This window comes from Ictalurus punctatus, chromosome 12 (assembly GCF_001660625.3).
Source record: "Ictalurus punctatus breed USDA103 chromosome 12, Coco_2.0, whole genome shotgun sequence".
Classification (NCBI taxonomy): domain Eukaryota; kingdom Metazoa; phylum Chordata; class Actinopteri; order Siluriformes; family Ictaluridae; genus Ictalurus; species Ictalurus punctatus.
In genome coordinates this window covers 27,743,711-27,771,210 of record NC_030427.2, presented here as the reverse complement: position 1 = coordinate 27,771,210, position 27,500 = coordinate 27,743,711, and the positions used below count along the sequence as shown (strand labels likewise).

Genomic DNA, 27,500 nt, shown 5'->3' with positions numbered 1-27,500 from the left:
GTGCTCAGGGGTGTGTGTAGAGCCTACAGCGCCCCTCTGCACAGCTGTCGGCTGAATACATAAACACCTTGTTACCGCTCTTCCCACTAAGTGATAATTGGAGAGGAGAGATGAAGCGTCGCGCCGTGCTCCCACGCGAGTTCCCCAGTGATCACACACACTCTCACACACACACACACACACACACCCCTTTACATTCATACTGTTAAAGCGCAACCAATATTTTCTTCCACTGCACGGTACTACAGCTTGATCTGTGCTTTTAGATTAAGTACCAAAGTGTCCATGTAGTTGGTACCTAAAACTAACGGGTAAAGTCGTTGTTCAATGCTGACGGGACGCCGATTTCTACACCACGACAGAAACGAACAGAAATCGCTCTCCGAGCTGATTTTTTTTTTGCACAGTGTGGATCTGTATATCCGTCATCATCACGGAGGAAATCTGAAATCTGTTGGAAGATTAAACTAGACCCCCAGGTTGAGTTGGTTCCTGACTGCATCACACTAAAGCTTTCCACACAATAAAACGGACACATTTCTGTAGCCCCTGGCTCTCAGAGCTCTCGTCTCACCCTGTCCGTTGAGTCTGCCGGGAGGTTTGCCTTTCCGTGGTGTGGACTGGCATGACGTGGATGCCACGCTGGGCGGCTTCTCCTCCTCGCATTCGTCATCGTCCTCCAGCTCGTCCTCATCCTGAGAGCTGCCGAAGTAGGCCATGTTACTGGGTAAAGCCGGGGAGCCTAGAGAGAGAGAGAGAGAGAGAGAGAGAGAGAGAGAGAGAGAGAGAGTGTTAGCTCAGAGACACATGAGAAGATTAAAAGACCTAAGGTTGAGAAAGTTGTCCTCAAAATTACATCTGAATCAAACGGATACCACACGGTAATTTAGATTTTTTTTTTTTTATAACGGAAAGCTCCTCAGAACACTATGATTTTGCATTCATTTCTGCGATTCGCAAAATCTTGGAGAGACTGATTGATTGATTGATTGATTGATTGATTTATAGGCAGTGCACATTTTTTTTTTGAAAGAAACACGATCAAATCTACCTCCTTAGACACAGGTCTGCATTCCTGCCGGTCCCATTGACGGAGTCACGGCCTTTCTACCTTTTAGTCCTGGTAAAAGAGGCGTGGTCACAGTGAAAGAGGCGTGGCCTCCTGCTCTTCGAGCCTAACTTTTTTTTTTTTTTTCCAGTTAACATCGAATGATTTAATCCCATCACGTTATAGTACATCGGTGATGTACAGAGTTGTGCACAGTCCAGTTTAAAAAGATACCGGACTCACTGTAACAAACTAAAGCGTGTCATACCCATGGACTCTCTAAGAGATCAGGGATGTAGGGTGCACATTAACATCAGGCACAAATAATGCAACGTCCGATCGAGCGCCTGGGCATATCTCAGGGGCGTATCTCAGAGGCAGCTTCAGATTCGCGGCGCTAACTGAATCACAGAGGGAATGAAACATTTCTCCCAGCATATGGACTGGCAGGTCTGGGATCTGCTCGGCTAATTGGAGAGCGAGAGAGGAGTTAAAGAGACACGGGATGAGGGAGAAGGAGGGGCTGAAAGGAGAGACTGGGTTCCTGATTACTCCGTATGAAGCGCTTCTAATTCTGCTGGAAGAAAGAGTAGGGGTCCAAGCACTAAGACTGCTGCTGCGAAGTGTTCTGATCAGCGCTTTTGAACTCTCAAATCCGATTGGTCCGAAGGTACCGAGTACTTAAGAAATACATTAATTGAACCGCACAAACGTTGGAACTGTTGGAGAAATCTTCATGTAGGTTTAAAGACCATCGAATACATTATATAATACGCTTTCCGAACAATAAAGCGACTATTTCCCAGATTCGATTAGAAATTGCAGACGAGTGATTGTTCGCTTACAAAAAAAAAAAAAAAAACAAACGAACGAAGACATGCATTGTGTCTCGGTCCACATGACATATAAACCAGACATATTCATTTACAGGGTGTGTACAGTGCAGTGACAGCTCGTGTATGAGCATCTCACCTAACGCGCTGATAGTTTATGAACATGATAATTACTTTAGTCATGTATCTGCTGCTTATAACACGGATAGAAGCTTCATTTCGATATATAAACACATGCTAAAGGGCAACAGAGCAGAAAATCCTGTACTGTAACTCACACACACAAGCGCAGCTTCATTTTCTCTTATTCTCTCCTCAGTATCACAAAGGGCTGACCTGAAACCCCGTCGACAAATAAACACGACGTCCGAGAGGTTCTCATCGGCGATCAGGATGATCACAGAGCATGTTTCTCTTCAAACACCAGTACACTGAACCTGAACGAGACCTTTAACACGACCTCACGGTTCTGTCCATTCAAACAGAGCCGATAAAGAGCGCAGCTGCTTGAACATTAGTTCAGAGCGAGAGTGTGCAGTGTCACAGCATGACCTCTAGGGGCAGAGGTCAGAGCCTAGTCTGTGGGGTTAAAGGTGAAGGGTCACAGGAAACAAAGAGCTCATTGTAAAGCTTATGTATGGTCTAATATAGAGGGAGCTAGAAGGATTAACACACACACACATACACCACACACACACACACACACACACACTAAAATGGAATATCACAATTAAGTCAGTGTGATGATTATATAAATCACGGCAACTGCTAGAGGAAAATAAACAAGCAATTCACTAAATAATAGTTCAATAATAATAATAATAATAATAATAATAATAAATTAATTGATTAATTAATAACTGAATTTAATGAGCTAGAAATATAAACACACCACACTAAACCTTAATAAAAGATAAAATAATATATAAGCTGAAATACACAACCTCAATAAAATATATAAACTAAAATAAATAAATAAAAAAAAACTACACTAAACTTAAAAAATATAAATTATTTTATAAATTAAATATAAATAAAAAATAAAAAATATAATTATATATAAGCTAAAATCAATTAAAAAATATATAAACTACACTACGCTAAATAAAAGATGATAAGAAAAGGTAGAATAACAATAGGATGTTGACAGACCTTCGGTGCTTGGCCCCCTAAAAATAAAATCTAAAGTAAACGAAAAACAATTATAGGAATGAAACAAAAAATATATAAATAATAATAATAATAATAATAATAATAATAATAATAATAAGAAGAAGAAGCGGTTGAACAATAATAAAAATTTCCACTTCCTGAAAAGATGTTTGTATTTGGTTCAACATCACAAACCGATAAACAAAACGCTCGGCTTCCGCATCGTTAAAAACGAGGACGAGATGCGCGCACAGTTAGCACGATCTGCGCTACGTCCGACTGACTCGATCAAACGTCGGATAAAAACACGACGCTACAGAACTACGACGCGTGAATGCTTTCGACTGGGAAGTTTTCCGTCGTGACGTCAACACCGAGTAACACCGAGCGACACCGATCTCCATCTCAGCCTCACTAAACCGATCTTTAAAACCGCCACAGGATTAAAAATAAACAAACAAACAAACAAACAAATAAAAGTTCAAAGCCAGTCAGGAGCATGCATCACGTGTCTGGACCTGGGAAAAAAAATAAATAAATCAAATATAATCTAATAATCTAAACATAAAAATGTTATGTTGGTCTAAGTGTGGGCTTAAAAGATCAAACGCTCGCACAGACACCCTTACAGAGGCAGTAAGATGATCGCTGTAGCTGAATAAAACACTCACTCGCAGACTATCTGATACTTTAAATGCCTCGTGCTAAATCAGACGAAGAAAGAAGGAGAGACGTGCAGGTGTGGAATGCGCTTAAGGATATACGACTCCTCTATAGATTTAATAGCCGGCTTTGAGCTTCTGAGTCAACACAATACTGCGTCTCAAGAGCTCCGTTCTTCCAGGCTCTGTGTGTGTGTGTGTGTGTGTGTGTGCGCGAGACAGAGAGACATCGACCAGGCTTGCGACAGCTGCGCACATCTGTATCAGCTTTTCCCCTTTCCCAAACGACTCAATTCCTCAAACGACGAGCGAACAGAGAGTAAACAAACCAAACGAGGGCCACTCGCAATCAGCAGCAAATGACTCAGCTAATTGAGGAAATGGCTGCGATTACGCCGAGCTCCTCCTCCTCCTCCGAGCGAGGTGAGAGGTCAAAGCCTCGAAGGCAGAGCGTCCGAGCGCAGGACAATCCCCTACTGTGATCGCGAGAGCACCTCGTGTCATCGTGGCCAGATCTAGGAGCGCCTCTCGCTCCGGTTTGCTCCACCCTGGGCTCGCTCCGTCTGTGGCGCCGGCTGCGGCGCTGTCATCTTCAAGACGGAGTGGAAAATAAAAGCCAGGCCTCCCCCCCCCCCCCCCCCCCCACCAACAGAGCTCCAATTACACACGCTTTCATATTGTGCTCGAGCTGACGCAAATCATAATTAAGGGTGAAGGCGTTCATTACGATCGTCAGTTTTAAACCATGCGCAGACATAATTACAAGCAAAACTGTCTACTTATAGGCCTTGTTCTTTTTATGGGATCAAGACGGAGCGAGTGAGGTTTATTTAAACAGCCAATCCGGCGCGAGCGCCCGGAGAAACCCCGCGCTCCGATTGGCCGGTTGCCTCGAAAAGCGGTTAGCGGATGGATTCTGTGGCTTAATTACGGCCAAGCCGGGGTTTTAACAAGGCCTCGCAGACTAAAGAGTGCTGATCGAGATCTGCGTCTGCCCTGCGTCTGAACTCTCAGATCTACAAATAGCCTCTTTACATATGAAACCCATTTCATTAGGAGATTTATTATTTATTTATTTATTTATTTCTTTATTTAAATTAAGAAATGAGGATTAAGCAAGAATCAAAACACTAGCCACCTCAGATAAAATCCAATCCAATCTAATCTAATCTAATCAAATCCAGGTCACGTGTATTATTTAATGACGTTTCTCGATCGTGTGGACGAGTTAATTTGCTGCCACGTCTTGGAAAGCTACGTGCAAGAGGGGGAAACAAAAGGAAGAGAAAAGAAAATGTTTTGGGGTATATAAATGTGTTAACAACATTATTATATTGTCCTTATTAAGTATTTGCCCCCGTCCTGATTTCTTCTGTTTTTGTCCCTCTCTCATACTAAATAGTTTCAGAAATTAAAATAACATGTAAGATCACAGAAAGGCAGCCTGAGTAAACACAAAATAGAGTTTGTAAATGATCATGTTATTTATTGAAGCAAAAGTTCTCCAATACCAACTGGGCCTGTGTGAAAATGTATTTGCACCCGTAGTTACTGATTCCTCAAATCTATGGAACTGCATTGATGATGGGGTTCAGCTGGACTAGACGCAACCAGGCCTGATTACTGCAAACCCTGTTCAATCACATCAACACTTACATAGAACTTCTTCAATAGTATGAAGTTGGTTAGAAGGTCACGGTGTAACACATTATGGCAAAGTTGAAAAAAATTCCAGAAATGATGAGGAAGAATGTGATTGTAATACATCAGTCTGGGAAGGGCTACAAAGATATTTCAAAGGCTCTGGGACTCCAGAGAACCACAGCGAGAGCCGTTATCTCCAAATGGAAAAACTCGACACAGTAGTGAACCTTCCCAGAAGTGTCCGACCTTCTAAAATTCCTCCAAGAGCACAGCGACGACTCATCCAGGAAGTCACCAAAGAGAAAGGACAAGAAAGGACCTACAGGCCTCTCTCGCGTCAATAAAGGTCACTGTTCATGTCTCCACTATCAGAAAGACTCTGCGGGAAAATGGCATCCATGGAAGAGTGGTGAGGTGAAAACCACTGCTAACCCTGAAGAACATTAAGACTCGTCTGAATTTTACCAAAACACACCTTGATGATCCTCAAACCTTTTGGGAGAATGTTCTGTGGATTGATGAGTCGAAAGTGGAACTGTTTGGAAGACAGGAGTCCTGTTACATCTGGAGTAAACCAAACACAGAATTCCACAAAAAAATCATCATTCCTATGGTCAAGCATGGTGGAGGAAGTGTGATGGTGTGGGGATGCTTTACTGCTTCAGGGCCTGGACAACTTGCAGTAATTGAGGGAAACATGAATTCTGCTCTCTACCAGAAAATCCTAAAGGAGAATGTCCGGTCTTCAGTCCGTAAGTTGAAATTTAAGTGTAAATGGATTATGCAGCAGGACAATGATCCAAAGCATAGGAGTAAATTCTCTAAATGCTCTGTACTGACTCCTGTAGGCCAGAAGGGGTAGTGCAAGTTGTCCGGCTGTGTACGCGTACATGTCAACTGGAGTATACTTTGAAAGGCTGTGTGTACGACTGTGCTAGCGTACGTGCAAAAAAAAACAACGACCAAGTATTCCAGAGGCTTAACACAACAGAGCAACTACGTAATGTCAAATAATTAGAAATGAAACATGAATAATCCCGGGATAATACGCCAAGAGCCAATTACACACCTGAGATCATCGGGTTAATAGATCCCCTATCGGGCGGGGTTAAAGGTCCTGGCCGCAGATGTCGGAGAGTGAAGTGCACACACGCTTCCCGTCACAACGGGGGGGTGGGAAGGGGGATGGAAAGTGGGGGATGGCTTTTAATACCATCATCTCTACTGCAGAGTGAGGCAGGATTACGGATTAAATCTCCTCTAATTTACATTCCTGAATGTCTGCGAATCCATTAACCCAGTTTGCCCTGAGCCTGAGGACTCACTGGGCAAATTCAATCAGCCTACACACACACGTGCACACACACACACGTGCACATGCACATGCTCGCGCAAGCACCTCTGAGGTGTAACACCACACGACAACGCACTTAATTAAATTGACACCGGCCATCTTTGTTCCTCGGATGAGTTTTAATGGCACATACACTCACGCGACTCAAAAATACATCAGACTTTCGTGACATCCGTCAGATCACACACGTTTACATTAGATTTGAAGCAGAATTGAGCGCTTGCTCAAAGGGCCTATAGTTACAGCTGCGTATTATGTAACACACTGCCACTTTATCTGTGTGTGTGTGTATATATGTGTGCGCAGTGATAAAGCAGAATAGACATCACTAACAACGACGACCTGGAAAGTGCAGTAACTTGATACACTCGGTACACCCCCACCCCCCTCCCCACACACACACACACACACACACACACGTTTACTTATACATGTGAGGACCATCCACTGACGATCATCAACGTAGCTAATTAAGTAACAACGTTACACGTAAATCTAACTCTAATCTTAACCTCAGTAGCCGAAAAGCTGGAGTTCCTCTTAAGGACCAGCCGAAAGCGTCAGATATTCCTATCCTTGTGGGGACATTTGATCCCCACCAGGATATAAAAACACGTACGTATACACACACACACAATCACGGTTATAAATACCCACCCAAGCTTGAATATAAAGCAGTGTACAGGGGTGCTCGTGTGCGTGTCTGTCACATTACTGTACGTTGCATCATAAATTAAAGCTCTCCCCAAGGAGATTAAAAACCATTCCACGTTTAAGGATTAAAAATCGGAGCTCATCACAGCAGGACGATGAAACTCCGCTGGTGCAGAAACTCCTCGTGGCTGTTCCCTGCACTTCCTGTGAATGATTACAGCAACGCTGTTAAGCACAAGCCTCGGCGCGGTGCCTTCGTGCCACACACGGCCGTCCGGCCTAACTGGATTTCTGAGATAAAGCCGAAGCTCGGCTCGGACGTGAGCCGCCGTACACACGCACACGGCCCCGTGACCTCGGCGGCCTTCGATCGGTTTCAGAGAGGAGAAAAAACATTTACCCGCCTCTCACACTCTCGCTTTCTCGGAAAAATCGACAGCCGGAGCGAGAGATCAGAGCGGCTCTGAGACACACACACCCACACCTCTGCAGACTAAAATGGGACGGATAAAATACTAATTGGAGGTTTGTGCACACTAGAAATACTTTAGAGTTAAAGCACTGCCCTGTACATGTTACACACCCAGCCTAAAACACACACTAGTCCGTCTTCATTTTACTACACACGGCCATGAGCTGTATAAAAATGGCATTACAGCTGTATAAGATGTGGGAGTTTTCACTCACACACACACACACACAGGGCTGATCTCAGCAGGAGTGTCTGATCTATAAATAATAGTGCCAGTGTATTGCCGACTGAGCGGGCAGTGCATCTGTGTGTGTGTGTGTGTGGGAGTAAAGACACAGGACTGTGCGAGTGAGAGACCGTGAACACCCAGACGCCTCGAGCAGACCTCAGAGCTGAGCCCGGACTCTTTTACAACAGCTTACTCCATTATGAAAGAGACACAGGCAGGCAGGCAGACAGACACACAGACGGGGAAAAAGCAGAAAAGCAGAGCGCAGAAACAGAGACACACTGAAGGCAGAAGTAAACAGGCAGATAGAGACTGAGTCAGACAGCAACAGACATACCGAGACACGAGGAGACAGGTAGAGACAGATACGCAGCCAGACAGACATAGACACAAACAAAAAGACAGGCAGACAGATGTGTAGATGGAGACAGACAGACAGATAGAGACAGAGAAGGACAGACAGACATGCAGACAGATAGAGACAGACATACAGACAGATTGAGAGAGGCGGACTGACAGACATGCAGACAGACAGATAGGGACAGACATGCAGACAGATATAGACAGAGGGACAGACAGACATGCAGACAGATAGAGACAGAGAGGGACAGAGACATGCAGACAGATAGAGACGGAGAGGGACAGAGACACGCAGACAGATATAGACAGAGAGGGACAGACAGACATGCAGACAGATAGAGACGGAGAGGGACAGAGACACGCAGACAGATAGAGACGGAGAGGGACAGAGACATGCAGACAGATAGAGACGGAGAGGGACAGAGACACGCAGACAGATAGAGACGGAGAGGGACAGAGACATGCAGACAGATAGAGACAGACAGAAGGACAGACAAGCGTGCAGAAACACACACAATGGATAGCTAACCTCCTGGGCTGATAGACAGATCGTTTGAAATTGTGTGTGTGTGTGTGTGTGTGTGTGTGTGTGTGTGTGTGTGTGTGTTGGCCCAGCCTCTCTCATTTAGAAGTGCATTATGAAAATGCATTTGATACAGAGAGGAGCTGCCAAACGGCCCTCTGTCACTTTTATTACCATGTGATGAAGTGTGATGAGCATGGAAGGATGGGCTGGGCCTTTGGATCCTTAGTGTATCTCTGTGTGTGTGTGTGTGTGTGTGTGTGTGTGTGTGTGTGTGTGTGTCTCATCCCTTAAGGGCGGATTTTGTTGTTTCCTGTGTGGCTCTGGAACTGCTTTTTAACCCACTTTACAGGGCCGGTCTGGGTTAATAGTAATACCTAATCTGACTAATGGACCTATTTGTGTTTGTGTCCCAGAAGCCTTTGCGTGCTGCGTGACTGCACTCGGCTTTTCTTCGATTACAACACTATCCTTCAGTATCTCACGGGGGTCAAATCTCACACCTCAGCTATAAACAAAGAGCCACTGTGGGTTGAATCAAGACAAGAACAAGACTCAAATCCCAAACCCTGAGAAGAAGGAATATACTGTAGAAGGAAAATAAATTCCACCGAATGCTTAAAACCTGATTCCTTTATATAGGTGAGGTAAAATAGATAGGATATTAAATTTAAAAACACTACCTCGGAGGCAGAGGAACGTGAGGAAGTCCTCGGTCTTGGGCTTGCGTCTGGAGAGATCGGTGATCTGCGTGGCTGGCGTGGGCAGCGACGCGTCGGCCATCTTCACCGGCGTGCTGCTGGGAGAGTTGGGCTGAGACTGAGCAAATTTCCTCTGGGCCTGCAGTCTGGGTCTGACAGAGATGACGAAACACGATTAATAAAACTGGATTTAGAACAAACCGACTACAAAACGTGTAGCACCAAACACCGATGATCCTCGACATGAATATACACTCACACCGTACGGGGAAAGGATGAAGTGACTTTTGAGACGATCGACAAGCCGACACGTCACATGCATGCAAAGCTAACAATGAATTTCTATGTGATGCAATGCCTTTTAGATTTTATTGGAATGGGGAAAAAATTAAGGAAAAAGAGAAAGCTTGCTTATATACTAAGGTGGACAGTAGCCACGCCTCCTCCACAGAAACCGAGACACAGAAGCCTTCACTGAGACTGACATGCACAGATACCACACCCCCTTCTCTGAGCAACATGCATGGAGGCCACGCCTCCTTCACTGAGACTGACAGGCACTGAAGCTCCACCCCCTTCTCTGAGCAACATGCATGGAGGCCACGCCTCCTTCACTGAGACTGACAGGCACTGAAGCTCCACCCCCTTCACTGACGATATGCATGGAGGCCACGCCTCCTTCATTAACACTGATATCCACCAAAGCTCCACCCCCTTCTCTGAGCGACATGCATGGAGGCCACGCCTCCTTCATTAACACTGATATCCACCGAAGCTCCACCCCCTTCACTGACCGATATGCATGGAGGCCACGCCTCCTTCACTGACACTGACACGCACCACTTTCATTGAGTGACATGGACTAAAGCCTTAAACCTTCTTCATTGAGACTGACACAAAGGCTCCACCCCCTTCACTGAGAGATGCACCAAAGCAGCCACGACCTCCTTCAAATGGGACTGCACCTCCTTCGCTGAGTGACATGCACTAACGCCACGCCTACTTCACTGAAACTGACAGACACCGAGGCTCCACCTCCTTCACTGAGCAAGACGAACCGAGGCCACGCCTTCTTTAAGCAACAGGTACGTGGGCCATGCCCCAATCACCTTCACCCGGGCACAGATGATGCGCGCTTCTTTACTGGAACTGACAGTCTCAGAGGCCACGCCCCTTCACCTCTAACGGGTTGGATATTGTTTTCATGCTGATTCAGATTCTTTTGATGAATTGTTCGTGCTCATACCAGTGAAAGGAATCATTTTTTTTTATATATATATACCTGAAATACCTCTATTGGTAATATTTTCCTCGATACAGTCTTGTCAGAAAAGCTACCGTTAGCTAAAATTAATTCCCCAAAACAAAGAGCGAGACAACGCATGAGAGAGAGAGCATGAGAGAGAGAGAGAGCGCGCACGAGAGAGACTACATGGATTACATATTACACTCTGGTCTTTATGGCCACATTATGAAAACAAATCCCCCTCTTAAGCAGCGCGTCTCGAATAACGCTACACAGGGCTATAAATTCCTCGCGCTGTACTTGCTCTCAGAAATGTTAAAGCGTGACTCTGGCTCTCACTGTTGCTGCAACTAATTCAGTCAATCTGGATCGGATCGGCACGGCCCGGGCCATGGCGCCGGCTTCGTATAATTATTATCCAAGGAGTGTCAGAGCGGAGAGAAGGGCCGAGGGTGCTCTGCTTTCCCCCCTCGCTCTGCTCCAGAGCAGCACCTGCCAGCTGCCGTCCGGCTGCCTCGTAATTACCGAATCCTGATTCGTGTCACGGCCCTGAAATGTAATTAAGTTTCTCGGTTAAACGCCGCCGAGGCGTCTGCTGCAGCTGAGGAGTGATAAGAAGTACAAAGGATGCATCAAATTGCAGGCAGACTTTTTAAAGCTAGGAGCTTTGATTCTCCTGAACCCTCTGCTCTTTTATCCTTTTCCTCTTTAAAAAAAAAATATATATATATATATATATATATATATTTATTCTGATTAGAAACTTGCTGGTCATGCTGGTGAATACGAGGAGCAGTCATGCACGCCGTTCTGTTCCAGAACTCTCCAGATGTCGTTTCATATGCAAGAGGCTAGAGGTTTAAGAGGCGAGTGTACCGTGGTGTAAGACAGAAGAAGAAAAAATAAAATCATACAGTCTTATTCAAAATGGGAAATGTTTGACAACTTTATTAGAATAAATAAATAAATAAATAAATAGGAAGTTCACACTGCGGTGACGTGAAGGGACAGGATTTGGCTTTTCTCATGTTAAATCGGCCATCTTCCCCCCCCGGGTTTCTGAAACGTAACTACATCCCGAATCCACGTCTGCTGCGTTAAATGCGCGTGTTTTTGTGTTAAATATCGCGTCATTTAAATGGCGTCACTCACGACGACTCCTATACCACAGAAGACGAACGACCCGATCGGTCCGCTGCTTCGAGTCACGGAACTCGGTCGTTTTCCCCAGACTCCTTGGTTGCTTTGCGTCGCTCGTAAAACACGGGACGGAAGGCGCTTCGATGTGAATAAACCTCAATGACGTTTCGTTACCGAGCGCTAAAAGGTCGCCAGGTTATAAACGTGAGAAGCAAGGGCAAGGACACGCCGAGTTGAGCAAAAGAAAGAAATAAATTACTAAGACGGATCTGACGGTCAGAACGCTTATAAATTCAGTACTTGGGGGAAAAAAAGTGTGCAGAAATCTGAAGACAAAGAAAGAAAGAAAATGCCCTAAATAATAACTAATGCAGTAAATAATCCCGGATATTAAAATGGTGTACAATTCAAGTCTCTGCCTAGCGACCATAATAACACCACTGTGAATCTGGAAAGGATCCGATCAGCCCTTTTTATTTAAAAATCAATCAATCAATCAATCAATCAATTTACAGCAGTGGAACAGAAGGAGGTGAAAAGGTCAGCAGAAGTGACGTGTCATCTTCATATATTTGCGTCCTAATGATAAAAGAGAGACTAAAGCTAGCCAAAAAGTGTATAGGGCTAGCCAAAAAGCAATACGATTTGATCCACTCGAAAAAGCAAACAATTAGATGTTAAAATCGATTCATTTATTTATTCATCTAGCAATTTCCACTTGCAATTTCACAATACTACCGAAGCTCCACCCCTTTCACCGATCAATATGCATGGAGGCCACGCCTCCTTCGTTAACACTGACAGGCACCGAAGCTCCACCCCTTTCACCGACCAACATGCATGGAGGCCACGCCTCCTTCGTTAACACTGACAGGCACCGAAGCTCCACCCCTTTCACCGACCAACATGCATGGAGGCCACGCCTCCTTCGTTAACACTGACAGGCACCGAAGCTCCACCCCTTTCACTGACCGAAATGCATGGAGATGCCACGCCTCCTTCTTTGACACTGTTTTCGACATTTTTAAAAATACACCGACGGTATACTTGTGCCGTATCTCTTTTGCCACCCTTGTGTAACAACAGGACGGCGTCATCCTCTGTGCGCACGTATTCATTTTTTCGGCACGACGAGGATCGCGGCCCTCGGCTCTTGAGGCGTGCTTCGCACCGAACACGCAGGGGAAAGAGAAAAAGATCAAACGTGTCCTCCTGCTGTACAAATGAACCGCGCGTTCAAAATCAGACGCCCGTTAGCGCGATTCCTCGGCGAGACGGCACCGCCAATCGATTCCGACCAGCGCCGTTCTTCCGTCGGACACATCCATCCTCTCGGGATGCTGCTTCCTCCTGCTGTCTCTGCACGTGAAGGAAGGCGTTATGATTTCCCAAGCAGAATGAAACATCGGTAAACGAGGGCATTTTTCCTGCAGGAAGGTGAAAACTCCGCGCGACCGTGTGGTCTATATAACTGCATACCTAACGGCGTGTTCGTGAACAGCACCCATGTTCCAATCCAGCCTGCCCATTTACACTATAGAGAGGTCACATGATGTGCTTGAGAGGCAGCACTGAAAGAAACCCACATCAACCCAAACGCTTTTTAAATAAATAAATATATAAATAAATAAATAAATAAGCGTGTGAATATTAGAACATCAGAGAACGGCATGAAATATGCAAAGGCCATTTCCTGCGGTGGCAGAAAATGAGAAGAACGTGCCGCTATAAACCTACCGCTCCCTGTGAAACGTGGCTCGGCTTTGATGAGCGACTGTACGACTAAATGACGGTAAATAACAGAAAATAGACAGAGGTGAAGTAAGAGCCCGAGACAGAGGGAGATAAAGAGTGTCTGTGATCACTAATGGAGAATATGATGGAAAGGGGGAGGGGGAGGAGGAACTACTGGGAATATATCAGGGAAGTGCTTGTCGGGATCAATACTTGAGCTTATTAGATATTCTATTATACATTACACCACCTTATAGCACAGTGCTATCGGATTCTTTACTCCGGTTAGTCAGAAGGCATTGATTAATTATCTAGAACAGCAGCTCTGACAGTAGTTCCAGCTTTACGGTTTATAATGACGTCTTCGTTCGAATACGCTGTTGTTTCTATAGTAACGACTTACTTGCAGACGTATTTACTTACTCGTACTTAAACTCCACGGATACGGATTTAAAAACGTGCAATCTTTCTGGGGTTTTTTTTTTTTTTTTGTTTTTAAATTTTTAGAAGGAATGTTAAGTGTGAGCACTTTCTAAAGCCCTGTTTACGCTAGTGTGCGTTTTCATTTTAAAACACATAACTGTTGCTACGGTTACGCCTGCCGTCTACACTACTCCGGTGGAGACTTTCGGAAACGCCGAAGACCCCGCTTTAGTTTGAAAACCCCGGGATCGCGTTTCAGTGTAAATGAACAAAAAACGAAGGCGTGGCCCCGCCCACATTCGTCCCCTGATCGGGTCTTCTGGATCGTCGCGTATCCTTCCCTGAGCCGCTACCGTATGACAACACGGAGACCGGACCGCGAGCTTTGCTGGCTTTGTCGTCATTCTTAGCAGCCACTGTGCAGTTCGATTCTGTATTTTATAAAACTGCAGCTGCTACATGCGCAAGAGGCGAGCTACGATTAGAGCGATCGAAAACAAATCTCATTTCAAGCGGCGTAAGCCCTACATGGAACGCCGGGTTGGACTAGCATCCGACTTCCTGTTTACACTTGTATGCACATGCCCAGTGTGCACAAATGGTCATGTGACATGCGTTTTCGGTCGTGTAGCGAAGATCGTTTCTGAAACGCAGTGGAAATGACATCGTGGACGCCGTTTTAAAGCGAAAACGCACTGGTGTAAACAGGGCCGAATAGTCAGCGGTAAAGCCGTTCATAAGTTTTCCAGCTTCGCAGTTTCTTGGGAGAGATAATAATAATAATAATAATAATAATAATAATAATAATAATAATTAAGGTAGGAGAGTGAATAGCTGCTATAACGTGTGGTAAAACCTGATTCGCATATATTCCACAACATTAAATGCGGCTATAAATGGATAAAAAAAAAAAATTGTCCCCTTCTTTAATAATAATGAGGGGGAAAAAAAAAACCATAAACACATTAGCTTTGGAAAATTGCTCTGGTGTAAGAACAGTAAAACACTTCATGACGATGCAATCACAGGAAAATAATCCACTTCAGGGTGGTATCTGTAACTCCTTCATTAATTACTTTCCGTTGTGCTTCATCAATTGCATAAACACCTGGCTAGTTCGTACAGCTATGAAATAAACGTGAATTTATATATACACATTATTATCGTAATAAATATATACACATTATTATACATTTGCATATTGAGCACATTTTATGGTGTTTTATATTAGGTTATCGTCTATTACCCAGGATTCAGTGGGGGAAATAAGTATAAAAGACGATATGTTTAGAAGAACGGACCAAAATCACACTTGAATACTGCGACCATTCAGTCCTTCATACAGGAAGTGTCTCGAGGCCGTCATTACAAACAGAGGCTTCTCCACGAAGTATTAAATACGTTTCAGTTAGTGTGATCGGTACTTTTCTCCCGTGTCATTCCGCTTTATTACACATTACTTTATTTATGGACTTTAATGTTGTGAATTCTGTATATATCCAGATTTCTTGAGTGAATACTGATGTCTGGTGAAAATTTCATGTGAATAGCCTCATTGGAAATATACTTACTGAAAAAAATGTTGACGCGCCCGATACTTATTTCCCCCCGCTGTATATTTACATCGTGTACGTTTAGTTATATTATTGTTTGGTTAATTTGTGCAATTACCATTTTTCTTTCCTTTGGCAGCCATAAGCAATAAAAAGCCTCACAAACTGAACCAAGTCAGAGAGAGAGAGAGAGAGAGAGAGAGAGAGAGAGAGAGAGAGAGAGAGAGAGAGAGAGAGAGAATTCTGTGAAGACAAACACCCAGGGTTTTGCACGGCTTCATTTATAAAGTGGCATCCCTGAACGAGCTGTACTGCCACACACACACACACACACACACACAGCTCTATAGCTTTATTCCTTCCTCTATCACCTGCCAGATGCCAAATTCCTCCCGACTATTACTCTTACTGTGAAAAATCCGCTCACACACCGCTCTGGGCGAAGCACCCAAACACAGCAGGGCGTCGTGAGCCTCGGGCTCGGCATTGACCAGCACAAATTAAAGTCAAAACATGCTCGGGAATTCTGCAAGAGATGACGGAAACCACACAGAGCCCAGAAGCCCGCGTCTCCATCCAGCTGATAATGGAGGCCTTGCTTCATATGTTCGGCTGCCTTGTTATAGAGACGACGTGACAAAGAGAGAGAGAGAGAGAGAGAGCGCGAGAGAGAGACTCACAGCTGTGCAGGTTGGATAAGTGAAGAATCCTGGGCTGTTGACAGAGACTGGAATGTGGACAAATGGCAGAGAGAGAAGAGAAATCTTCCCTGGGGACAAAGCCAGCAGCTATTTTTCACAAGAGATTACACGCCGACTGACAGTTCATCACAATGTCAGAGACGTTTTGGGGAAACTGAGCTGAGCTGAAGTGCAAGCCAACACACACATATAAACACTTCAAAACAAATCATCCCCACATACCCGGGCCAGAGGCCAAGCGCCTTAATAAAATATCACCCATCTCAACAACATTTAAGACTGCAATCCACGATGGTTTCAAATCTAATTCAGCGCTTCATGTCCAAGAAGCAAAAAAGGTACAACGCATGCAATTTCTCAAGGGACATCAAAGGAACCGAGCGTCGAACCGAACGAGACAGAACAAAGCTGTTAAATGAAATCACGACGGTGATGGTCCGCTACGACAGAACCCTTTGCTGTATTTGTTTAGAGTTGTTTCAACACAATTTCCATCAACTGCATCTGTAGTGAACGTGCAATGTTTCCTTGTACTGAAGAAAAAAAAAAATGAAGCCGATTTTACTCAGAACTCCGAAGGGGGCTGTCGAGGAAGTCAAGCTTTACACAAAAACGCATCTTTTTGTAATTCCTCAGTTTAAAAAAAATATATATATATATATAAGCAACACGTTTGAAGAATTTGTGGTTACGCATTCACGGTATTTGAGCTCGCAGGGATACGATGCAAGCGAGTGGAAATACTTCGTACTGTACGTTCAAGTAAGAACCGCATAAGGACAGCTTCCCATGGTTGCCTTTATTGTTAGAGGTTAATGGTTTTAGCTGTGTTTATAGTTAGAAGTAAACAGGTCACATGTGGTTAAATTATCCATGTGGTAATCGCAGTGATGCGGTGAATAGATAAGCGGTTCTCAAGCATTCAGCAACACGGATAGACTGGGAAACATACCGAAATAGAGAAACGGGCAAGCAAGCACCTGCAGACGAGTCACAGGAGGAGGGATATCCCCAAGACGTCCAACTCTGACCCCGGACCACATCTACGGGACTCAAACGCTGAGTATGCAGAGTGTATTAAAAGCAGATGGAACAAGAAACCCCCACTGGCTTCAAACTGAAGCCCTGAAAACGCTGAGAAACAGAAACCTGAGCGTTGCTGGAAGACGCAGCGGTATGAGGGCACACCTTTCACCGCTAGAAAAATGAGTGTACGGATGATTGACAGATTAGCGCAGCTGACTCCACACAGGCCTGAAATGCAGGTGGCATGTCGAAGTCCTACTTATTTACCCGTTACTCTTTGCACGGAGTTAATCATGCATGTGGTTTTTTTTTTGTTTGTTTTGGTTTTTCTGGCAGTGTTTAAAAAGCTCATGAATCACAAACTGTTCAACCATGGCATACACAGTTCAACTGAATCAGCCGTGTGCGCTTTTTCCTCAGCGCTCGGTCAGCAGATGGTAAGTCGGCACCGACGCTAAGCCGCCAGGGAACGCTGCTGGAGTGCTGCAAAGACTGAGCTCTGGCTCTGCTTGGAGGTAATATGGTTATAAATCAGACTAAAAAAAAGGAGGAGGGTGCACTCCATATTGACCACATCCTCTACTCCTCTCCTCTATCACCCACTCGGCCCTGAAGCGGAACTAAAGGAGCCAACGACCGGCTCCTCGAGACGTCCCTCTTCCGTCGGAGCTTTCCTCTCCCTTCCATCCTGAGCAAGAGATCCTGAAACCCAATAACCCCACTGAGCTTCCTGGCCTGTGTGCTCCTTAATGGGGCAGATAGTGGCTCTCACAATGGTGCGAGTTTTAATGGGAGGCAAGAGCCATGCATTATTCAACACTGATAAAAACCCACAATAGGCTGAAATCATCACGGGGGGATGGAAGGGCGCCGATCCCCTTACCCCGACGCGCCAATCAGTCCTAAAAAAGCAGAGCGCCGGGTTAAAGAGAGCAGAGGAGAATGACCGTGCTGGGTGAAAGACAGCAGGGAAGAACGAGTGATCGGCGAAAGAGAGAGCGCCCGGTCTCATTTCTACACCAGAGAAATGGAAACAAAGGTGCTTTTGCGAGTGTATACATGCCCGACTCGTTACTTTACCGCCGTCACACTATCTTGTCCTGCTGAGGCTGAAAAGACTAAAACCTTATCATCGGGAGGCTGAGCTATGGGGTTAGAGGGCTAATGGCGCTCTCTGGAGTTCAGTAGAGCTGGCCAAGATTCCAGAAAGATAGGAGGAGGGGAAGAGAAAGAATGAGAAGCAAAGAACAAGAAACTTTCTGGCCTTATATTCTGACAAAGAAAGAAAGAAGGGAATGAATACAGAAAGGGAAAATCGTGAGAGAGGTGGGTGAGCACCTGCAGAGGAGGGGGGATTACCACAGGATGTCCCTATTCATCCCGGTCTAATCTCCTCCACCTCAGCCTTCAAAGTGCCGCCGCTCTGATGTTTCTACACGTGTTGCTGTTCTGTATCACTGATTAGCTCTGAGAGTAGCGGCACGAGCGAAAAGCAGGAGTTCGGTCCCGCCGGAAAACTACAGCGGCTCGGCCCAGACTCGCTCGGCTAAAAAACACAGGATAGGAGGGGAGGAGGAGGAAATGCTTTCATAACCTTCACGTTACCTCGCTTTATAAGCAACAGCTGCTGTGATCTGAGGTTTTCCCCAAAGCTGGTTCACCGCATGCACTGGTATACATCACTAGCACACTGAGACACGCACAATCCCGTGCTTTTAAACGCGTGTACGAAGAAACGTGTTGTTGAAAATTGCTACGTAGTGGAGGTTAACTCTTCATTCTATTGGTTCCTTTTTAAATGGGTTAAAGGTGATCTCTCCATTCAGAACATACAAACAAACCCTACTGACCCCCTACCGGTCAATAGAAGGGGTCACGGGCAGGTTCCTGGCGAGACCTCAAAATCTCTGGTAATGTAATCTCACTCTGGAGCTTTCCACTTGCAGGATGGAGAGAATCACACAAAGGTACTCTAGTGTGCTCGTCTGTCATCGGCAGAGGTTAACACTCGCCTAAAAGAGCATGAGATAGAGGTAGGGGCAAGGGGGGAAGGGCGCTTCCGCAAACAAAAGCTTGGCTTAGGCACCACGAGTAAACAGTGTGACCCTTCCAGGCCAGCCGCAGGGTATCAAAGCATTCCTTATCGGCAGGAGTCGCTCCTAATCTCAGCGGCAGACGAGAGGAGCAGGGGTGAGCCGCGGAGGGAGGGAGAGCGAGATGAATGAGTAGAGCGAGTAGATGGATGATGCGATGAAGAGAGAGCAGGCTCCGATCGACCCTAGGGGGTGAAGCTATTTGAGGTTCAGAGAGGGAGGGTTGGCAATGGCTTAAATTCTTTGTGGGAACTGCCGAACCTCTTTTCAGTGTTAACATGAGCTGCTTCCCCCCCCCCCAGATGCACCCATCTGAGGCATCCTGGACAAGGGGTAAACTGCACATCTGTACCAAGTCAGCCTGGTCATTAACATGGTCAAAACATAGTAGTAGTATTAGTAAAGAAGCTTCTGGAAATAAACGATCATCAAAGAACAGACCAAGAATCTCAAATCCTCACGGCACGTATCAGCAAACCAATTAATATCACGTTACAAGCTTCATATAGAAGAAGCTTATTAAAATGCACACGAGAATAGTTAATATGATGCTAGCACATGAAAGACATGTCCATAATACAGCTCGCTTGCCTGTGTTGGCATGCAGTTTAAAATTCACCATCACTATGGAAAACGAGAGATTTGTTTACACTTGTCCTGACATCCAGTTAATCCTATAGGCGATTGGCCAAAAGACAACAAACGTCCCCGAGTGCGGAGAGCGACAAATTTTGTTCACGGCTACTGGCTGACGTTCTCAGTCAAGCTCTCGCTCTCATTTTCCTGCCTTTCTTTTTCTCTCTTTCTTTCCCCCCCTTTAACGCTAAACAGCTCCAGATGGGCCACATGTTCATGATAAACTCTCCCTGCACTGCCTGCCAGTACAGAGCAGCTGGCTCATAGGAGCACAAAACACAGCCAGAAACACACGTGCAGAGCAGTTCAGTGCTGGGGAGGTAGAGAAGACCCTGAACTCCGTTGGGGAATCCTGCTAACATTATAGAGGGGCAGGAATGTCAAAAAAACTACAACCTGGAACTCTTGGATCAATCAGCATGGACTAGAAATTTGACCATGGTACTTGGTCATTAAAGTCCAAATAAAAAAAAATAAAAACCCTGAGCAGATTATTAGGCCAGCTAGCCGAACATGGTACGAGGTCGCTGGTTTAAAAGTACCCACCGACCATGTGCTGGGACATGAAAACCCAAATCCCTGCTGCTGTAAGGTGTCAAAATCCCCCAAAGCTGGTCCGGCAGGGTCAGCAAACCCAACAATGTACTGGATAATGAAGGTCCAAAACCCTGACTCGGTGATAGGTGCTTTATGCTCAGTAACCCCAAGATAATGTAGGGTACAACGCATTTATTTAAAGACATAGAACAGAACAAAATGATCCACAAAGACAAAATGCATGAATACAAGTAGTAACGATTGATGTTGCGATCACAAATCCACGCCTCGGAGAAAAAGGGTGCCGAGAAGGACCCAGGACAGACATTTCTTCTTGATGCAGTCATGACAAGCCAGAAAGCAAGGCTGACCTCCTGCTTGGAAATAAATAAGTGTGACTTTAACACCATTCCCCAAGGAGAACCCGACTGTGGATGCTTAATGTAAACACAGCTGCCGGAGCTGAAGTGTTTATTGCTTTTCTGTCTGTCTGAGCAAACGGGACCACCAGAGATGACCCCATTTTTTTTGACCCCTTACTTCCCATCCCCCTCCCGTTGCCACATATTAGGACATTGGTGGGGTGAGCACAAAGAGCAAGCAAAACTGAGCAGCCAGGTTTCACACACACACTCTTGTTCAACATTACAGGTGTGTAAGACCATGTGTGTTATCCATGTGTTCCAAGAGTAGGGGAAAGAAGCATTCGAGCAACTATTCAATAATGGCTTTGTATGCTGGTTTTATCAACACAGCTATTCGGACAAGATCAATCTTACCACCGCCATGCCTTCGTGCCTGCATTTATAAAATATGGTGGCCCACAGTAACTCCCCCTACACCGTGTCCTCACCCACGATGGAAGGAAAGTGGTAGGGCAAGCTGAAGTCAGAGGCAGGGAATGCTTGTAGACTTTCGCATGGCTGTTCCAAACATTCACAAGTCTTCGTCATTTGGTTCACACATGATTCATATTTTCAAATAAATGATGACCTAAGTGAGTACACGTTCCAGTGTCTCCAGAACTGTGTTTCTGGCTAGCACACTTTTGATTAGATCATCTTGTTGTGCCCTCTTCTGAACATGTGCAAAAAAAAAAAAAAACAGTAGATGCTGGGAACATACAAAAGATGCATATTTTGCTGACTTTGTGGAACAGTACCTAGAGCTGTGAGAATGACAAAAGGGGGGGGGGGGGGTGTCGTTGGGGGGGATTGTAGAACAGACAGAACAGGAGAAAAACAAAGCACAAGAGAGACCAATAAGCCTATAAACGTCCGTGTCCATCCCCCCGTCCCCTTTTAAGATGTCTATCACTGTTTATAGGCCATGGACTGAACAGACTGTGTGTTTTAATGACGAAACGAGACACCACAGATCAGACAGGTGCTACCACTCGAGCCTTTCAGTCTTGGCCTTGTCTCTAGATTCACTAGCTAGCTAATAACTTCCACAAGCAGACAAAGATCCAGCTCTAGGCTACCCCATGTTTCCAGGCCCTGGGGAGTGTAACACACGCATTGTCGGGACAATAACGCGACAGAAAGGTGCCAAGAGAGATCTTGGACTGCTGTAGACTAGTGAGCAATTCATATGCAATACTGTTTGCAACCAAAAGAGAGCAAGGAATCGTTTCAATGACACAGGAAATCACACATTTGTATCGTGCCAAATGAGTCACATCTTGCTCCGATTGTGAACTGAACAAAGGAACCATGTTCGATTTCTTTTACACAAGGTATATACGCCTACCACTCAAAAGGAGAAATTTGGTCAGGCTTAGCGTATACAGGTGTGACTAAACCCGTGCATATGGTAGCTTTAGATACCATTAGAACGCCAAGACAAAGAAAGGGTTTTTTTTTTAATCTCTATTGCTCAAGAATCCTCTTCAACTGGGTGTCCATGTATCTTCAACCAACCAAAAAATCTTTTTGAAATGACCTCGTGTATCAATGTCATATCAATCTTAAATGCACCCTTTTCCACTCCCTCCTTATCCAATAAAGATCAGCCACGCCCCGCAGCCTTGAGTCCCGACAGCAAACACTTCAGTTAAGCTCTCGACCAAAGGACATTTCTGCTCGGTGACTCAGCAATCCCTTGGAGCCAGAAAGCCGTACCTGGGCAATGACTCAACGGGATTGTGGAATCAAACAACATACCTGGATCTCAGTTTCTCACTCCACCCCTTGCCCCCTTCCCTCCTCCGCTACATGCAGACCCACTGCATGCTAAACACACAAGTCATTACTCCACTGAGAGTGAGCAATCACGCCTAATCGCTGTCTTTGTAGCCAGCATCGATTCCTGACACCGTTCAACACACTGATCGGCAAAATCAATAATGCCATTGTGAAGCTATAGAAACAGGCGATGGCTGCACGCCTGCTTGAACGGGTGCATCGAATCGACAAAAAACAAACCAAACTGCAGAACTGAGGAGGAGGAACACAGAGGGAAGAGAGCTGGAATTGGCAAACTACTAGGAAACGATTTGGCACCGACTACACGGTGAAAGCGATCAAGCATACCAGTACTGTTCACTATGAGAGGGAATTTCAAGTGGGCAAACAAACTAGCGAGGACAAACAAAAGAAGCCCTTGGCGCAGGGTTCCCGCCAGTCCGATGGGTACCACGTGTGCCCCGAGTCCAATGTCAGCTATGCCTTTTGGCACAAACTAAAGTTTCTGCAAGATCTGCATCTCTTAGAAGCCTGGGAACGCAAACACAGCGCTGATCTCATCCGCCTCGCCATGGCCTTTCCCCGCAACCTGGTACCCTGGCACCTGGACCTTGATGTGCTCACACCACTCCCCTTCTCTTCATCCCGCTTTTCCTCCCTTTCCTGTTTTTTTTTCACCACCCAGGCCAGGTGTAGGAGATGCTGGCACCTCCTCAATCGGACACAGCCAAGCCAAGAAGAACTGCAGCAAACACATGGTGGCCACAACAAAAAAAAAAAAGTGGTAAAAGCACAGACGGGCGCACGGTGCCAAGTGAGCGGGTCTCTCATTAGGGCTGAGCAGAGCTGCCTCTCTAATGAAAGGCAGAGAAAGGAACTCGAGAGCAAAAAGCCGCTGTTGTTGACAGTGTGGCAATGGAGGCCCACTCTCTTTGTGCTTATTTAAATCCCAGCTCGGTTGCGCTCTCTCTCTCTCTCTCTCTCTCTCTCTCTCTCTCTCTCTCCCTCCCTCCCCATTCCGTCTCTCGTTCTTCCTCTCCCCACCTCTCGGTCTGTCTCTCCTTCTCACCGCTGTTTTAATGGTGGTGTCTAGAGGGCAGAGCTATGATTAAAGATTGCCATGCTGTATTAAATGACAGGTAAGACTGCAGGCAGGTGTTGCACGCTGATCCTCGCCCAGACAAACCGTATACACTGCCTGGCTTATACCCACAAGTAAGTACATGCTACCTGATAGACTCTGGCGCACCCACTCACACAGAGCAGCGGTGAATGGATTTCCAGGAGGGGGCCGGACTGGACATCTGCTGCAGTCTGGACGGCTGTGTGTGTTTTGGCCAGTGCTGCCTTTGATTCGGTGTCAGTTTGTGGTACTTTTGTTCCTATGCAGCCCCTCTGGAGATCGATTCAGCCCTCTTCAGAGGGAGAGCTGGCACTTCACTGGGCCTGGGTGTTCGCTGCATGTGTTTGTGTGTGTGTGTGTGTGTGGATATACAGAGAGTCCTGGATGAATGGGTGCTTCATGAGGCCGACTCTTTTCATCTACGGGCTTTCCTCCGAGATAAGCGTGCCCGAGTGTACACAAGCTCAGATCAAAGAAAAACTCCTTCTGTTCCTGAAGACCAGGAAGGGTGCGAATACATCCTTAAGAACTTTGTACTACCTCCAATGCAGGTCTAGCTAAGATAACTAAAGCTCCACTGGGCTTCCGAGTTACATTACGGCAAGTAAGGACGAGCACATAAAAAGGAATCGAAAGATATTTCTTTGAGCGTTCTGAGGATTTCATGGGAACCACATTAATATACACACCCTGGTCTATATTACAGTTCCGCTCTTGTAGCACGTGAGAACGAACACAGGTGTGTGAATGAAGGGCATGAAGGATAAGCCTTGAAAAAAGGGATAGACTTTTCCACAGGGTAGCTCCGTACAGGACAACGGCTCGGTTCTGTTCGGGGGTCAGTCCGTTTGGATATTTACACTCAGTGACCTGTCTTGGATACATTCAAGTCATTTCATACGTGGAGCAACACACTACTATTGCATGGTACTCTCCACCTAGTGCACTACCCTAAGCGTCAAGTGAAGACGCATTCTAGTCAAAAAAAACAAAGCAAGGCATGATCAGCAGAGTATGAGGACCACGTCGACACGTAATTCCTCGAACCAGGAATTCGAGTACTGACTGATTTTCATTATTTGACATTAATGGATTTAATCTGATAAGCACTTTGGGGTGAAATTGTATTAGCCTGGCAACCACAACATGAGTCTGGGCGGTACATTTGCCTGATGGGTTAGCTAATAAATGTCTCCTCATTAGTCCACACCTGGGTGTACACATGCGTAGATGCTGAATGAGAGAATCTGAATGGAAGTCATCTGCAAACACAGCCATAATAAATAAATAAATAAATAAATAAATAAATAAATAAATAAATAAAGCTTCATAAGTCAGCATCGTATTTTATTACTTACCTGAGCGTGAGAGAAATCCTGAGCCGGGGATTTGTCACTGAGCTATTTCAGACGTTCAGCTTCACTATCCGACTTGTACAGCACGACACCGCACAAATCATTGAAAAGTCGCACGGGATATGGCTTGAAATAAATCAAGATCAATTGAGTTGAAAAATAACTCTATTAAAAGGAATAGAGACTGCATCGCCCCGGTGCTCGGGCCGAACGATTTCCAAAAGTTTTATTTTTTTATTTATTTATTTTTTTTAAAGGCACACTACACCTAAAGTGCTTGTCGTTTATTTGCCTGTGGGTAGTAAGAAAGAAAAACACACTACGTCTTGTCTGAGGCAATTGCTTTCGCCCCTTTAAGTGGCTTAGCGCATTTGCGCTACAAAAATAAATAAATATATAATTTAAACATGGCGAAGAGTTAATTGCGCACTGTACATATCACATCTCATTTCCCTTCCTCTTTAATTATTAATTCAAACAAATACTAAGCGCGGCTTAAAAGAGACTAATTAAAAGTGACAAGAAACGAAAATTAATTTCAAAGAATGAGTGCTTATTATAAAGCCCTCTGATTCCCCCCCCCCACCACCACCACCCTCACCACCCCCCCCCACCCCCACCCCCCCAAATGACAACTCTATTGTGGAAGCGGTCGCGTTATCATTATCTCGCTAATAAGCACGGTGCGCAGTACCGAACGGCTATCAGAACCGATCGCCACGAAAGAAAGGAATTATGGGAGGAATGTACGGGTCACACGGCGAGGATCCGCGTCCTCGCTGTCGGCTTTCCCTTCTCGACGAGATTCGGATTTCACGAGCTGATTCTCGGTATCTTTTATATAGTGAAGACACTGATTTAATCGCTTGATTGATCCACGTCACGTCACGCTATTCGTCTTTGTTCTGCGACACACTCCACGTCCTGCTCTTATACACTCACTACTTGACACGCATTGAGAAAGAAAGATGGGGGGAGGAGATGTATGAATACAGTCTGATTTGGGCGTGTACGTGTGCGTTGAGACTTTTCTCACCTCTTTTTGGCCGGTCCATCCTCCCAGCACTCGCTCCCTCCGTCCGTGCTCTGTGAGCGAGAGTCGTCCTCTTTACGTCCTCCCTTAGAGCCAGAACCATTGAGCTGGACACTCGACAGAGAACCTACACACACACACAGAAAGAGAGACAGAGAGCGTCACAGAACTGCCCTTAGAGCCCCACAGAAGGTGGTGAATAACATCTAACACGTGTACACTGAACTCTCCACATAAACTGACTTAAAAAAATAAAAATAAATTAAATTAAAACCCCCAAAAAAAAAAAAACAAAAAAAAAAAAAGTGTGTATTCATTGACATGGCGAAGTTTTCTGTTAGGAGATGTTCAGTTCTGGAAGGAGTCTCCAGTGTCAGAACTTTTTTTCAGAACACTGATACAGGAAGTCTTCAGGAGGAGATCCGATAACATAAAGCTGCCTTTTAAGTTAAAGGGGCGGAGCTGAAACTTGTCAAACTGTGACATTTAGAGATCACCCGACGTCCTCGGTTTTTGTTTATTCCTTCCTCTCCTCAGGCGGCGTCCACGTTAATCCGGATAGATCCGAAAACTGCACTCGGTCTACACCGGCGCTAAATAAATAAACAAATAAATAAATAAATCCGCGCGTCCACGCAGAAACGTCCGGATACGCTCGCACCCCTGTCCCTGCGCGTAGGCGTTTATTTACCTTCCGTGTCTTTGAATCGACGCGGTGAGATCGAGGAAAAACGCTGGAGTTTTTTAAGGCCACGTCTACGTTGATCCGGATAAATCTCAAAACGCACCTCTACGTTTGGTCCTTCCGTGCACACCGAGACGGCGGTTTTGTCCGGCGGATAAAACGGAGCTTTCCGGAAACGCTCTCCCGAGTGGATAGCTGGTAACGTTATTTTCGTGGTGTCGCGTGGGCCGACAAGACGGAGATGTTCAAAAACGACGACGTATTTTTAGTCGCGTGACCCGTTCAACTCTGAACGAACAAGACGGCGGATGATGACGACGGCGACGACGACGGCGCACTGCAGGTGTCTATTTAAGGTTGTGTCTACGTTAATCCGGATAGATCTATAAATTTTCTC

General features: G+C 45.5%; 1 protein-coding gene across 1 annotated transcript in view; it reads right to left on the bottom strand.

Moving 5' to 3' along the window:
- The window catches only part of jarid2b (jumonji, AT rich interactive domain 2b), a 117,774-nt gene that overhangs the window by 24,862 nt on the left and 65,412 nt on the right, over nt 1-27,500 (bottom strand). Inside the window, exons 3-5 of the mRNA XM_017481047.3 lie at nt 26,422-26,545; nt 9,615-9,784; nt 575-742 (exon numbers count right to left, since the gene is read on the bottom strand). Coding sequence (XP_017336536.1) covers nt 575-742; nt 9,615-9,784; nt 26,422-26,545 — 462 coding nt within the window. The remainder of the gene's footprint in view (nt 1-574; nt 743-9,614; nt 9,785-26,421; nt 26,546-27,500) is intronic.